Source organism: Hyaena hyaena, unplaced genomic scaffold (assembly GCF_003009895.1).
Source record: "Hyaena hyaena isolate Hyena2069 unplaced genomic scaffold, ASM300989v1 scaffold_539, whole genome shotgun sequence".
In the NCBI taxonomy this organism is placed as follows: Eukaryota; Metazoa; Chordata; class Mammalia; order Carnivora; family Hyaenidae; genus Hyaena; species Hyaena hyaena.
The window spans coordinates 941,993-958,553 of NW_024081169.1; the positions used below are offsets into that span (position 1 = coordinate 941,993).

A 16,561-nucleotide genomic window follows, 5' to 3' on the forward strand; every position below is an offset into this window, starting at 1 on the left:
TTCTCAAAAAAACATTACATGGCTACCCCCAACTCAATTAGTTCTGCCTGTTAATATGTTCTCCTAATAACCCCTTTTTTGTGAAAGCATGTATTACAGTTCAAAATTTTATAGTTAAGTATATGACTTCTGTCTGCATTCCTCACTGTAAGTCCTAGACTGTAAGTCCCCTGAAGAAATGGTTGTCAGCTACCAACTTCATCAGTAAGTCCCCAGCACCTAGCATAGGGTCCAGCTAAGAATATTTCCTGACAAGTATTCAAAAGTATTTGTTAAGCAAAAGTTTACCTGGACCTGTCTTCTTTTACTTAGGTCATTCTAATCTCAAAATAATAATCATCTTTAATGTCATCTTCCTCACACCTTTATTCACACTCCCAAAGTTTCCATTATCCCATATTGATGTTCACTAGTCAATACCCAAACTTCTCATTCTATCCCCTCCTTATTTGCTGAACTCCGTCTCATTTATGCCACACCCAATCCATCTTGCCTTTTGATCCTAATCCTTCAACTGTCTCAAGAGTAATTCTACTCTATGGCAGATACCTTCCCTCTTCAACTGAAACCCCAGATTTCCCTAAAGACTATACCACCGTCAGCCCTCTTCAGTTGAGGCCCCTCCTCCTCTTCTAATTACTCCATCTGCATGAAGGTTAGGAGACAAAGAATCCATGTTTTCTTTAGTCTTTAATGCCGCTACTAACTTCAAGTAGTAAAAACATATTTATTAAGCAATTTCTAGGTACCAGACTCTCATATAAGTGCTTACATTGTTGTCAAATGTAATCTCCCATACAATTAGTCTGGTTTCACAGATGTAGTACAGACCTGGTCCATACCGAAGAAAGATACTAAAGTATCTCAGGGAGTAGGGAGAAGAGACCCTGACAGAACTCAGTAACAGCCCTGAATTTAGAAGGATAAGGCTGGGCCAGTAAGAATTGAAAATTTTATTGTTCTTGTTCATTCATTCATCCAATAAATATGTATACACCATGCGCCAGGCCCTGACCTATATACACCGAAGTTATAATGGTAAACAAAACAGTTGGCACTTCTACCCTGCAAATAGGGGTTTTACAACCAAACACACAATGATAATAGAGTGATAAGTGCTCTAATGGACAGAGGTTGCCTTGGGAGCATAAAGTGGGAGAACAGAGAAGGACTATGTTTTGCAGGCCCAGTTGGGAATACTATGTTTCATTGGCATTTACGGGACCGAATGATAGCCCATGTCAAAGCAGTGTAATGTTTTTTGACATTTTATTTTCCTACAAACTATGCCTTTGAACCACCTAAGGTTGCATCTACAACAAAAATTTATCATCTAAATATTAATAGCAATGGCAGCATTTTTCTTGGTATTTGAGGATCACAGCGATCTCCTGCTTTAACTATTTCTAAAGTTCTTTTGTCCATTTGTTCACTGCTGTGTAACCCAAACCCAGATCACCCCCTAGTTCCAGAGACTACATGGATCTATAAAACAGACAGAGATAAGTACAACAGAGTATCTCAGGAATAAACTCAAAAGACTGCCATGTGATGCTACCTTAAAGTCAGACTTGCAATATAGTCAAATAAACTTCAAATTATTGTTAACAAGCAAGAAAGAGATTTTATATGTTAACTGGGTTGTATAAGAGTGTGTAGGGGTGCCTGGGTGGCTCAGCTGGTTGGGTGTCCAACTTTAGCTCAGGTCCAACTTCTCACGGTTTGTGGGTTCAAGCCCCGCATCGGGGTCTGTGCTGATAGCTAGCTCAGAGCTTGGAGCCTGCTTCACATTCTTTGTCTCCCTCTCTCTCTGACCCTCCCCTGCTCACACTGTCTCTTTCTCAGAAATAAGTAAAACATTAAAAGAAGTAAGAAAAAAAAAGAGTGTGTATGTGTATGCAAGTGTGTGTAGAAAGAGGGTAGAGTAGGGAGTATTTCAGGCAGAAGTAAGTGTATGTATGTGGGTTTGAATAGAAGAGAAAGCATGCCTCATTTGAGTGAATGAAAAAAAATCAGTGTGGTTCACTTACAAGGCATGAATTGAGGGAGATATGGCTGGAGAGGGAGTTACCTACAGAGCCTCGGAACTCTATCCAAGACAAGGAGGACCCACTGAAGCATTGTAAGCAAAGAAACAACACAATCCAATTTGTGTTTCAGACAGCCCCCTCTGCTGCTGTGAGGAGAATGGACTGAACTCCACCTCACCCCTCCAGGTCAATAGCAATTTAAAGCACTGGGGAGTCCTGGGGTTCCTGCGGCCACTATAGCAACGAGAGAGTCTGCAGTGCATCTGGGGCACATTCCGGATGCAGGAGCACCAAAGGACACCCAGGGTTAGCCCCTGTGTGGGGAGCCGCGGGTGCTGTGCCAGTGCTGGGTGTGCAGAAAGCCGAGCCCTGGCACCAAGGCTTCTCCACACAAGAAGAAGAAAGCGCTGCCAAGTTTCTGTGCCCCGGGGAGGAGGCCCGCGCTCTGGCTCTCTCAGCACCTTCTTGGGCGGCTGAACTGTTAAACCAGTTTACATAAAGAGCCCCTTACCTCACTGCAGCAGGACTTCTAAGGAAAATCCACCAACTCTATGGGCAGGCAGCTACGATGAGCAGAATGAGTAAAACGGGAAAAAACCGGAAAAAGGCCCATTAAAACATTCTGCAATAGGGGCGCCCGGGTGGCTTAGTCGGTTAAGTGTCCGACTTTTGCTCAGGTCATGATCTTGCGGTTCGTGGGTTCGAGCCCCGCATCGGGCTCTGTGCTGACTGCCAGCTCAGAGCCTGGAGCCTGTTTCAGTCTGTGACTCCCTCTTTCTCTGACCCTCCCCTGCTCACGCTGTCTCTCTCTCTCTCTCCTAGAAATAAATAAAAAACATTAAAAAAAAAATTAAAGATTTTTATCTTTAAAAAAAAAAAACATTCTGCAATATGAAAGATGGAGAATGTAGATGTCAATGAAAATGTGTATTTGTGGAAAAAACATTCACTTCCAGAAACTAATACATTTTAGAAAGAATTGGCTCTACATTCTCAAGAAATGTAGACAAATGTAGGTTTTAAAAGGAGATGAAAAATAATACAGGACATTGGACTCTGATGAAGAAGGACAGGCTGAGAAAAAGGCAGAAATAGAGAAGTCCTAGAAACAATGAGTTAATATTATAATATAAAAATGCAACTCAAATACAAATCATAATTGGAAGCTATGAAGGACAAACTGACAATGAAGAAAAATGTTATGAAGGAAATGCTTAAGAAGCTCTCATAAAATGCAAAGGAGAAACAAGAAAATTAAAACATCAAGAGAGAAGATCTTAACTATGGGAAAGAATGAAGACCTAGTTAAAGATAATTAGGTATAACAAATGGGGGAAAAATGAAAAAGATCAGCTTTTCTGAGGTGAGAATAGCTTAAGTCTGCAGGACTCAAAAGTACTAGGAGAAAAAATAATAGGGATATACTTGCACCCATACTGGTTAAAGACTTTATTTTAAAGAGAGAGGAGCGAGAGAAGGAAGGAGACTGACTTGTCTGACATTAGACTTCCCTATAATGCTCACAAGATGCAAAGGAACAATGTCTAGGAACCTGTTAAGATCAATTTGTGACCCAGGAATTCAATATCTAGAATACATGCCACTTGTGTATGAAGGCAACTAAATCAAAAGGTATTTTTCAAATACCTAACAGCGCTGAAGATATGGCAACATGCAACATTTCTGGGAAAAAATTTACTCAAAGATGTATTCATTTGCCTGAAAAAAATAAACCAAAATAAAGAATCCAGGAATGAAAAGGTTGTAACATAAATGTACTAGTAGTTAACAAAAACCAAGTTATATATAAAATTAAGTCTAAAATATCATAAGTGGATTATAAAACAATGTAAATATCAAGAATAATTAAAAGAAAATGCATAAGTTATTTTTCCTTCCCTTCCCATCTGATTAGCCATTGTGCTTCTCAAATTCCACATGAGTGAAATCATACGTTATCTGTGTTTCTCTGACTGACTTTAGCATAATACACTCTAGTGCCACCCACATTGCTGCAAATGGCAAGATTTCATTCTTTTTTGTTGCCAAGTAGTATTTCATTGTATGTATATGTATATATATATATTTACACACACACACAACATTTTCTTTATCCATTCATCAGTCAATGGACATTTGGGGCTCTTTCCATAATTTGGCTATTGTTGATAGTGCCACTACTATAAATTTTGGGGTGCATGTGCCCCTTTGAATCAGTATTTTTGTATCCTTTGGATAAATTCCTACTAGTGAAATTGCTGGGTCATAGGGTAATTCTATTTTTAATTGAAGAAAAAATAAGATAAAAACAGAAAGGGAGGCAAACCATAAGAGACTCTTAAATATGGAGAATAAACAGGGGGTTGCTGGTGGTGAGGTAGGTGGGGAGCTGATGGGTTAAATGGGTGACAGGCATTAAGAAAAACACTTTTTTTCAAACATTTTTTTAAGGTTTATTTATTTTTGAGAGACAGAGCATGAGTGGGGAAGGAGCAGAGAGAGAGGGAGACACAGAATAGGAAGCAGTCTCCAGGCTCTGAGCTGTCAGCACAGAGCCCAATGTAGGGCTCTAACCCATAACCGCAAGATCATGACCTGAGCTGAAGTTGGACACTTAATCAACTGAGCCACCCAGCCGCCCCAAGAAACGCACTTTTTGGGATGAGCACTGGGTGTCATATGTAAGAGATGAATCACTGGGTTCTATTCCTGAAGCCAAGATTATACTGTATGTTAACTAATTTGAATTTAAATAAAAAAAGAAATTGTGTAAGATTTTGAAATTCAATAGCAATAGTATGGTATGAATCTTTAAATCCCAGATCATATAAACAAAATCTGGAGTGAAAAAAGGATATAATAAAACTAAAAGTATGCTTATTTCTCATCTTACAAAGAGGCAATTAGTATACGCAGTTGCACTTTTGACACTAAAAAGTAGACATGGATTCAAATGCAAATTTTTCTATATGTGCATGTTTTTTTTTTAAAAACCCACTAATACTAATAATTTGTTTTTATTTAAAAAAAAGTTTTTTAATGTTTATTTATTTTTGAGAGAGAGAGAGGGACAGAGCACGAGTGGGGTAGGGACAGAGAGAGAGGAAGACACAGAATCCAAAGCAGGCTCTAGGCTCCAAGCCCAGAGCCCAATGTGGGGCTTGAACCCATGAATGGCGAGATCATGACCTGAGCTGAAGTTGGATGCTTAACTGACTGAGCCAGCCAGGCGCCCCTAAACACTAATAATAATGATCATCTCACATCTATCTGTTGTCCTCATAGACCAATCTCTACCTCCTTGAATGACTTACACATAGGACTTAAAATCTTACTCTTTCCTTTCCCCTCTCCCATGAAATCAATACCTGGGTTGAGGACTATGAGGTCATCCAAGCCAAGAGTTCTTACTTTTCTCAACTCAACAGCCTCCACATCTGCTCCATATCACAAACGCATTCATATTTTGGATCTAATTATGAGACACTTATTGTTCCAACCCTAAGTCCTCAAATTTGGTACTTCAACTCTGATTATAAATTTCCATCTCCCTTGGGGCGCCTGGGTGGCTTAGTCGGTTAAGCGTCCGACTTTCGCTTAGGTCATGATCTCGCGGTTCGTGGGTTCCAGCCCCGCGTCGGGCTCTGTGCTGACTGCCAGCTCAGAGCCTGGAGCCTGTTTCAGTCTGTGACTCCCTCTCTCTCTGACCCTCCCCTGCTCACGCTGTCTCTCTCTCTCTCTCCTCGAAATAAATAAAACATTTAAAAAAAAAATAAAAATAAATAAATAAATTTCCATCTCCCTCCTTTCCCATTCCCAACAACCATTTCACCTGGTTATCCCCCACTAACACTTGTAAGAGTCAAACCCTCCTAAATAACCCAGTTCATTAACCAACCCTCTTCTAGCTGCCTTACCTCAGTCTAGCCTAGGTTCTATGGTCTATCACATGAATGAACGAACGAATGAATGAATGAACAAACGAATGAATGTATGTTTCTGTCCCCTACAGCTACTGCCCTGCATTTCTCCCCTTTTTAGCTTACAAAACTCTTGAATAAGTGATCTATACCCACTCCTCCCCTTCCTCCTTCCTTAACATCCACCTTTTTTTTTTTTCTAATTTAATCCCTTGCAATTTGGCTTCCTTCTCTCCTTTATATTGAAACTACATTTTAGAAGATTTCCAACGACCTCAAAAATTTTGATTCACTCTTTGCAGTTATTCTCATCTCAGTCTCTTGGTGGTCATTCATTCAATAACTACTATTTGTTAAGACTGGTCCTGAGAATGCCAAAATAAGTAAGACCACCCCTGTCCTCCAGAGACTGAGAGTCTCTCTGGTGAGGTGAGCACATAAACCAGTAGCAGATGCCCCCACAGAGGCATGCAGAGCTGGGTCAAGGACACAGTCCTAAAATGCAGTCCCTGGCTCAGGGATGCTGCCATGGCAAAGCTCTCCCCAACTCCACACATCTTCTCTCACTCCTTTCCTTCTTCAGATCCCTTTCCTCCTCCATTTTCTGAAGTGTGGACATTTTTCACAATTTAGGTCCAAACTCTCTGTTCTTCTCACACCACACACTTCCCTTACAGACCTGATACATCCCCAGGGCAACCAAAAGCAATACTCAAAATCTGAGTCTAGAGCCCCTACCTCTAATCCAACCTCCTGGGTCTTACTGCTAAGTGTTTTTCTCTTTAAAAACTCACCTCAAACTCACCAGCATTTCTAGCTCATTTCTGTCTCTGTCAATAGAACCTGCATTCTCCCATGATGCAGATTCATAATAGAAGTTAACTCTGCTCTATTTCCCCCTTTATCCAACCAAATACTTAGATGGCCCCCAATTCCTATCCATCTCTTCTTTCAAACTGATGTTGATTCATAGTTTCTATTCTACTGTGGTTACATGTAGACTTTCTTCTTTCTTCCTAGTGAATTTGACCATTCTTAAAAGAATTGAGTTATCTTTTCTCCATGTCTCTTATAGCATCCAGCACAGTATACTGGATATGACAGTGAGTTATTCAATAAATATGTTATAGAAGCTACCTTACAATCGTTCTGTGGGAGCCTGAAAAGTCATGGAGTGAAAATGGATCTTGCCTGGGATATAACCAATGCCAGACATGGAGTCATGGACCACCAGGGCACTGAAGATCCCTCATTCTCACCCCCTGCATTTTGTCGGGGGCCATTCCTAATCACTCACCCCTGTTCATACCAACATGACCACTCATTAACACTGAGACCTTTGGGATGAGGGGGATTCAGGTCAGCACTCTGGCAGTCTGCCCAGCTGATAGAAAAGTGAAACTGGGTGGGGAAGGAGAATTCCAGAAAACGGGTTTTTATCAAGTCCTCACAATCAAGTTCACAACAGAGAAACTGAAATGGGAAATGAGTTTTCCTATTCCCCCATGCATAATACAAATGAGAATTCTTGTGCAGTCCCAGATACAAATAATTTCCACTCTCAACCAAAACCCTCCAATTCTATAGTATTTAACAAACAGAAGAGTGGTTGTGGCAAAAGTCTCATCCTAGGGAGCAGCCTGACACCAACCAGAGGCAAGACTGAAATGAGACGTCTAGTTCAGAATCAAAACACTGCCATGAAAAGCCTCTGTTCCCAGACACAGGAGCTCATGCACCTCCTTTGGCAATATATACTTGCTGATTTGTGCCAAACATTTTCACTGAAATTGGAGCAACTGACAGTAAAGGGAATCGTAACCAACTCTTTGGGCTCATCATATTATAAAAGGAGAGCTGAGAGAAAATGTGGTTGGTTTTATTTGACTCATGTCCACCTAACTTCCATTGTTCACTTCTGCTTAGCGTCCCAGAGCACCATTCCAAGCCCAAGCTGAAATTACATTTCTGGGTTAATAACAAGCACAGGAAAATAAATCACGTCTGCCCTAGGAGTGAACCCAAACCAAGAGCTGCCAGAGAGGAATTTGTGAGTTGAGTTTAGAGGCAACTTTAATTCTGAAGGAAATGAACCTTTAAAAAGAAAATCCAAATAACAATCCATGTAGACAAAACATTAATCGACTCTGCTTTAATTAATTTGGGGGCCTTTTATAACTTTTTTTTCCCTTAAGTGGATATCTGCCAGAGCAGATTTCTCTCATAAGATACCTTGAGGCTGAATAAAGTAAGAGTGAAGACATTTGTGCTCAGGCTTCATCAATTCCTTAGGTTTATTTCTATTTCCTAAAGAATATCCAACTACTCAGACTTCTCTCTACAACAAAATTCCTATAAAAAAATAAACCATTTGCCCAAACCCCAACACCAATTTCTTTCTCCCACCTGGGCTTTAGTTCATCCAGAAGAGTGGTAACTTTTTATTTAAAAAAATTTTTTTAATGTTTTATTTATTTCTGAGAGAGAGAGAGAGAGCATGAGGAGGGGAGGTTCAGAAAGAGAAGGAGACACAGAATCTGAAACAGCCTCCAGTCTCTGAGCTAGCTGTCAGCACAGAGCCCGATGCGGGGCTTGAACTCATGAACCGGGAGATCATGACCTGAGCCAAAGTCGGATGCTCAACCAATTGAGCCACCCAGGTGCCCCAAGAGTGGTAGCTTTTGAAGGTACAAACTGATACTATTCTAGATGGCCATGTCAGGTGAAAAGACCAGATCAGAACACAGTTCTCTCCAAAACTGATGTGGAAATCACACCAGAACAAGGCCAACCATGCTTTCTTCTAATGAAGCCAACTCAGGCCTCCCTGTACAGAGGGCCACAAGTCTATCCTTCTACCACCCTGGATCAGACAAAGTGCTCCCACACAGTAGCATCACTGGTAATGCCTACAGAGCATCCTCACACCTGAGCAGTGCTGTCCTACAGGATTGTCATGAGACACACAGATCTAATTTAAGATTTTCTGGTAGCACTTAAAAAAAGGGAAAAAGAAACTGATGAAATCAACTTTAATATCATATTTTATCTAATTCAATATCTCCCAAACACTATCATTTGGTATCTAACCAATACTTAAAACATTACTAGTGAGACATTTTACTTTTTTTTTTTTTTGCATGCTAACTTTTCAAAATCAGGTATTTAGAGGTGCCTGGGGGGCTCAGTCAGTTAAGCATCGGACTTCGGCTCAGGGCATGATCTGGCAGTTCACAAGTTCGAGCCCAGTGTCGGGCTCTGTGTTGACAGCTCAGAGCCTGGAGCCTGCTTCAGATTCTGTGTCTTCCTCTCTCCCTGACCACCCCGCCCCCACTTGCCTCTATCTATTTGTCTCAAAAATAAACTATAAAAAAATTCAAAATCAGATATTTTACAGCTGTGGCACATCTCAATTCAACCTGTCACACTTCAGATACTTAACAGCAAACTAGGGCTAATGATTACCATATCAAACACCATGGATCTAGAATGTTGTACATGAAAAGTGCAATTTACAGTTGTAATTTTAATTTACAATTACATTTAAATGTAATTTAATTTACAGGATAAATGAAAGGCTCAAAAAGTTTTTCATTGAGCCATTTATTCTCCCAATACCCCAATAAAGTAACTAAAAGATATTAGCTCCATGGAGAGCAAATAAAGTCTTCTGATGAAAAGGAAGCTGACTCATTTATCCCAAATTAAACCATGAAAAGACTTGGAAAACATTTCTGGTCATCTTGAAGCCCAGAACTTTCTACAAAAGACCAAACCTTCTACATCTGTGCATTTATAAAACAACATAGAACCTATCAGGCTCCTCTCGTTAAAAACTAATATAACGCTGTATGTTAACGACACTGGAATTAAAATAAAAAACATGGCAAATTTACAAATCTCCTTTATTTCAAAGTAATACCTAGATTCTTCAGCTATGTAATCCCATCCATTCTTTTTTAATTTTTTAAGTTTATTTATTTGTTTTGAAAGAGAGTGCGCATGCAGGACAGGGAGAGAATTTCAAACCAAGCTCCTCACTGTCAGCGCAGAGCATGACACAGGGCTTGAACCCACAAATCATAAGATCCTGACCTGAGCCAAAGTCAAGAGTCAGAGGCTTAACAGACTGAGCCACCCAGGTGTCCCTAACCCCATCCATTCTTTTTCAGATAACTAGTAATTTCATCTCCTCTCCCAGTAGTTTACTCCAACTCTTCTTTTCTATTGTGTCAAAAGCCAAACCAAACAGTTCATGCTTCAACTCTACAGCTGCAAATTGTAGGAGAAGAGTTCTGAACAACACTGCAATAAGGGTCTTTGATATAGTAAAAAAAATCACCAGACTCAATATAAAATATTCACTCAATATTGACTTCTAATTTCATAGTAACCAGGAAAATTTCTAAAATGGAAAAAAATCAAAGAATAAATCACCATTTTCTAAAATAATAAGACTGTAAATTGAACTTCATCTATTAAAAAGTCTCAGGGGTGTCTGGATGGCTCAGTCAGTAGAGCATCCAACTTCAGCTCAGGTCATGATCTCGTGGTTCAAGAATTCGAGCCCTGCATTGGGCTCTGTGCTGACAGCCTGGAGACTGCTTCAAATTTTGTGTCTCCTTCTCTCTCTGCCTCTCCCCGACTCATACTCTGTCTCTCTCAAAGATAAATAAAAACATTAAAAATTTTTTTAGTAAAATAAGAAGACTCAAAATCTTTAAAAAATAAAAAAAGACAATCCACAGAGTCAATTTGTATAGAAAAATGACTACAGGTCTGAGCAGACTTGGAGTTCAACAAGTCTAGGTTTAAACCCTAACCCAACCACTATGTGCCTTGAGTAAACTCTTTAACCCTTTTAAATATCTATCATCATATTTAATAAACATTACCCCTAATACAGTTATCACAAAGATTACATAAAATAAAACATTGTAATTAGCACAGTTTTTGGTTACTAACAAATATTAGCTAACTCCCTGTCCCCAACCCCATTCATTTCTTCAATTTGCATAAGCAGAAAATACTAATCTGAATTTATAGCTCTGACATCAATAAATAGAAACCCTATGACCCCCAGTTTTCTTTTTATTCTTCTCAGAATGAGGAGACGGCTGGGATGGTGATCAGCTCGGTTGTATGGTACTGAGAACAAAGGTTTGTGAGGAGCTCTAGCAGGTGGTGTCCTCAACAACAGTTCAGTCACCCCATAACTGGGTATCTCCCTCACCTCCAGCCTTTAATAACGCCAATATGAATGTGGTGAGGATTATCACCAATGAATGTACGGGGTAGTAAGGGAACCCGGAGAACATCTATCTCAACCTGGAGGGAGGTCACGAAAAGTTCCTTGAAGGAGGCAGCCACCTGACCTGAACCAGGCGGGCAAAACCAGTGAGGACTACAGAGAAAGGAGTGGAGAAGGGAAATGTGTAGAAAAGGAACAGTGTGCGTGAAGACACAGGGTGTGGTAGACACGGGAGAATGGGGAGCAGTTCTTGTTGCTGGGATATGAAGTGCTGCTGGGTGCATGAGAGCACTGGAGCAGCGAACAGGGCTGCGGCCAGGAGGGGATTCCTATAACAGAGGAAGGACCCTGGACCTGACCCTGTCTGTGATGGGGACAGCAAACAATAAGGCTGCCACTAGAAATCAAAGAATCGGCATGAGTGAAAAAGAGGAAGGAAACCTATGGTGGGAAACCGAAGCCTGAGAGGCACTTTAAACGAAAGCAGATGAAAAGAAATAAATACTGCCATGTTGAACTTATCAGCATTTCTGCCATCCTTTCTAAAAAAAAAAAAAATGCAAACACACATGGAGAAAGAAACACCCTATAAGGACGTTCATATAAAGAGGTACTTCTTAAAAACCCTGGGGTATGAAATTTTGATAAAATATCATTTCACTGGCAGAATTTCCCCAAGATTGCACCTTCTTAATTAATATCAAAGCAGAAAACTGAGTATAGTATCAAAGAAAAATCAGCAATGAAATCACCATATCATTTAATCTTCATTGGCATCAGAAGCCTTAGTACCTAATACAACAAAGAGCCACCCTCCCACAGGACAAGGAAAAATTAGAATGGGGTCAAGATCCTAACAAGCATCTCATCCTGTCCAATACCACTCTAAGAATCATTAAAAAGAGAAAAATTTTAATCTTTCCAATTACTGTCCTGTAATGAGCTTCACAGTAATTTTTTTGAATTGAAAAAAATGGCCCCTGGAAAAAATCTATCAGAGAAACGGCAAACCGTAACAAAAAGAGAGAATATGACAGAAAGAGCAGAGGGGAAGAGGGAGGTCCTAGGATCAAGACACCAAGAAGAAATTCTAGGGGAAGTCCAATACTAGGGAAACCCAGTAGAAAAGTATTAACAAGAACAGTATGGGGATTAAAACCAGTAATGTGTGCCCTTCCAGGAAATCATGTTATTAAACTTTTAAAACCTTTTAATCTTTTTCTATTCATAGTGTACAGCTCTAAAGAGTACTCTAAATAATTAACTGCTACAGTTAAGGGAACACAATTTGGAGACTCTAAAGAACACCAGGTAGTGTAGGCGCCAATCCAACATTAAGACTTCTTTGCTGGGCAGAATCCCTCCCTGGTGCTGGACTTTCTTCCTTAAAGCATTAGCTTATTCTTGGGTTTCCACATTAAATCATCAAGTTCTTTCAAAAAGGCTCAGTTCTTAGTCACTTAATCAGCTCTTAATTGTTTCCACTTTCAGTTAGATAAACAGATGTAAACAGAAATTAGAACCAAATATGTCTGCATAAAATCACTTAACTTTCAAAAATAAGTGGAAAATCTGCCTGAGACAACATCAGACACTTTCAAGAGCCTGTAAAATTAAGCAAAACTACTCTTCTAATGTCAGAGGCTGAAAAATCTATCATATGTGCAAAAAAGGATACAAAAAAGGAAAAAAAATTAGAAATGGAGATGGGTGTCATAAAAATAATGACATCAAGAGTACCTGCTCAACCCTCTGCTAGGACCTGACAATACGATGAGATCGATTTCTGTCCATGAATAAGCTCTGAACTCTTGTAGTGTGTATAACTTATTTTCACTTTTTCGTTGGAAGAAGGAAGAGTATTTCCATAGCCTTTTCATACAATTATGATTATTCTTTGATACCACACCAAAACTTAACAAGCTGTAGGTTTTTTCCCAGCTTTACTGAGATACATTTGACATATAACATTGTATAAGTTTAAAGTATACAATGTGATGATCTATGTGTGAGTTAACACATCCATCATTTCAGATGGTAACCATATGTTCGTAAGTGTGGTAAGAACACATATTTTCATAGTTAATTACGTTCTTTTCCTCTCAAATACTTCGTAAGTATCTGCTATGTTCCAGGCAGTGTGCTGCTCTTCCCAGACCTCAGAGTCTGTCAGTCATGCTCTTCTCTCATACCTGCCATAGCACCGTTAGCATGGTGCTGACTTCAGAGCAGCTGCCCAATAAATATCTGTAAAAAGACTGGTCTTGAAATGAACATAATAGGAGAATATACGGGGTTAGCACTATCCCCAGTGATGGAGCACAGAGACCCTTGTGCTCACTTCAGTACCAGCCCACCTCTGGTTATCAATCCACACCCCCTTCTGACTGAGTCACCACAGTGTGCATACCTGTCCACTGAGGCGGGCAGCGGCAGTTGTAGGTGTTAACCCCATCCACACAAACCCCTCCATTCTGACACTTGTGGTTAGGGCAGTCATCAATATTCCGCTCGCAGGTGATCCCTTCAAAACCTGGTTAGAGAAGAACAAGAGAAAATAATGAATTCTCATGCAGAAGCGATCAGCTCTTCCACAGAACACAGTCATCAGAACAGACTTACTTCATTATTTCAGTTCAGTAGCCAGCAGCTGGTCAGCTATGTATCTGCTCACCACAGGACTCACCAAACAAAAAATACCCCAACCTTCTGTCTTCTCTTACCTCAAGAACAGCTAGACAATTAAAGTGACTCATTATGCCAATGACATGGCTTCACAGTTATCTCACAAGTATTTCAATGTAATTTTATGAAATAAAATCCCAGTGAAAATAAATGTCTATTTGGACAACCATTCACCGGTTCTTAAAAAAAAAAAAAGGCGGGCCAGGAGGAGTAGATTTTCCCCCACTCCATGCTAGGTTAATGGGCAGAACAGATAAAAGATCACTTAATTAAATTTAAATTCATTTACTTTTTTCTTGGGGTGTTTGCTTATTAGGAAAACTGGGTGGGGGTGAAGAACATAAGAAAAATACTGAGCTCACAGTCTGAAGATATGGGTCAAGTTCCAATCTTGCTACCTCCAAGCCATTTAACACATGGTAAATTACAAACTCTGAATTTGCTTCCTCATCTGTAAAAATGAGGCTGATTCTACACATACAACCTGCTTTCCTGGGTTGTTACACGTACCATATCATGAGTACATTATAAATCTAAAACGCTATCTGAAAATGGGATGGCATTATTACTAATTAAACTTACCAGCCTTTCAAATCCTTCATCCTGCTTTCCACAGTTATAGCACTATCTCCTTTCTCTTGATTTTTTCCTTTTACGAAAAGTGAAACCAGCACACCAAACTTCATCCTAACTGCCCACAATGTGTTTCTGTAATTACATATTCAGCTTTTTCCTTTCTTTCTCCTTGATGCCAAATCCCTTAGCTATTAAAATAGAAGACTACCAGCTTTAAAACTGAATGTTCAACTGGACAGTCTCCTGTTTGAAATACAATATGACTAACTATTTGGCCTCTTTGAAATGTCCCTTAAGGTTCCTCTTCTTCACTCAAAACACTTATTGGGTCTTAAACTAGGCACTGGGGATATAACTATGAGTAAAAGAGACAGACTGTCCCTGCTTCTGGGTTATTTACAGCCTCGTGAGTGGGACACATATCTGAATAAAGTGGCAATTGTCAATGGGTATAAATCAAGTGGCAAAAAATGTTTTTTACTCAGAGACCAAAAGAAATTACTTCATAGAAGTTGGGGATAATTGAAAGTTTGACTAAAGAGAGTTCTATTTCTCCAAGCATTTGGTACTCAGTCCATTCTAGTAGAATGGTAATCACTAAGTAAGCTTGAGAAAGACTATGAAAATTTTTATAGACTCCAATTTTTAAAAATTTATCATATTACTCACATCTGTTTAATCAAATTAATGTCTTACAAATGAACTAAAACAATGCTGATTTAAGCCTAATTAAGATAAAGTGAGGGCAAATCTGCAGATCCACTAAGTAGCAGTGTCTGAACAAGAACCGAGGTCTTTGCTCCTACTCTAGTGCTCTTAACGGAAACATTTAGAAAAGTTAAAGATGCAGCTTTAGAGTGTGGGAGGGAAATAGGGCTCCTGGCCTACCACTGTTAGAACCTGTGCGGTTCCGTGGTATTCTAGAACTGGTAATGGTTATCCTCCCTCTAGCTTGACCTCTCTGGTGACTAAGACTAACATGGTTGACTGCAGTGTCAGAGAGGTGATAAAGCCCTTGTAGTCAAACTATTAGGAATTGAAACTGTGACCCTGAATTTATATTAGCCAGTGCTACAACTAACTGAATTCACCAACCACAGACTAAGAAAGCAGAAGCATTTCAGCAAACCACAACATACAAGAAATAAAATATTTTCAGACTATTTTCAAGGTAGTTCCTCCCTGTCAAAGGTAAGTAGGTAAGAAGGCAGGTTGATGAGAGTTAATTCATAATTAGAGCATGGTCCCTGGGCCAAACTGCCTAGATTCAACTTTCAGCCTTTCCATGCAATAGGTGAGTGAACATGGGTAAGATACTTGAACTTTCTTTCCTCCCTGGGGGAATTAACAGGACCTACCTCCAAGGGTTACTACAAAGAGTAAACAAGTTAGATATATATTACATTTAATTCAGTAAATGGTGCTGGGACAACAATATCTACAGGCAAAAGAATAAATTGGACCCCTTTCCCACACCAACTCAAACTCTTAAGAGTTAAAGCTGTAAGATTCTCAGATGAAAACATAGGAGTGAATCTCTGTAACTCAGGCTAGGCAAAGCTTTCTTAAACATGACTAAAAGTGCAAACAACAAAAGAAAAAACAGAAAGCTTGGAGTTCACCAAAATTAAAAACATTTGGCCTTTAACAGTTACCATCAAGAAAGTGAAGACAGACCACAGAATAAGAGAAAATATTTGTGAATCATGTATCTGATAAGACACTTATATCCAGGGTATATAAAGAACTCTTATAGCAATAATAAAAAGATAATACAAATAATATAATAATAAAAAGGCAAATAATCCATTATAGAATGGGTAAAGGACCTAAACAGATATTTCTCTGATATGATATACATTAGCCATCACAGAAATGCCAATCAAAACCACAGTGAGATATCATTTCACACCAACTAGGATGGCTGTAATAAAAAAGACAGACAATAATAAGTGTTACTGACAGACAGTAACAACCTCTTTTACTGCTGGTTGGAATGGAAAATAGTGCAGCGACTTTGGAATAGTCTGGCAGTTTCGGAAAAGGTTAAACAGAGGTACCATATTGCCCAGCAAGCCCTCTCTTAAGTATAAACCCAA

The 16,561-nt window shown here is 39.5% G+C and overlaps 1 protein-coding gene and 1 pseudogene across 1 annotated transcript in view; one reads left to right on the plus strand and one right to left on the minus strand.

Moving 5' to 3' along the window:
• Positions 1-16,561, minus strand: part of NOTCH2 (notch receptor 2) — a 172,214-nt gene that overhangs the window by 70,663 nt on the left and 84,990 nt on the right. The window contains exon 5 of the mRNA XM_039255666.1: positions 13,612-13,734. Coding sequence (XP_039111597.1) covers positions 13,612-13,734 — 123 coding nt within the window. The remainder of the gene's footprint in view (positions 1-13,611; positions 13,735-16,561) is intronic.
• LOC120247639 lies at positions 1,174-1,552 on the plus strand (annotated as a pseudogene).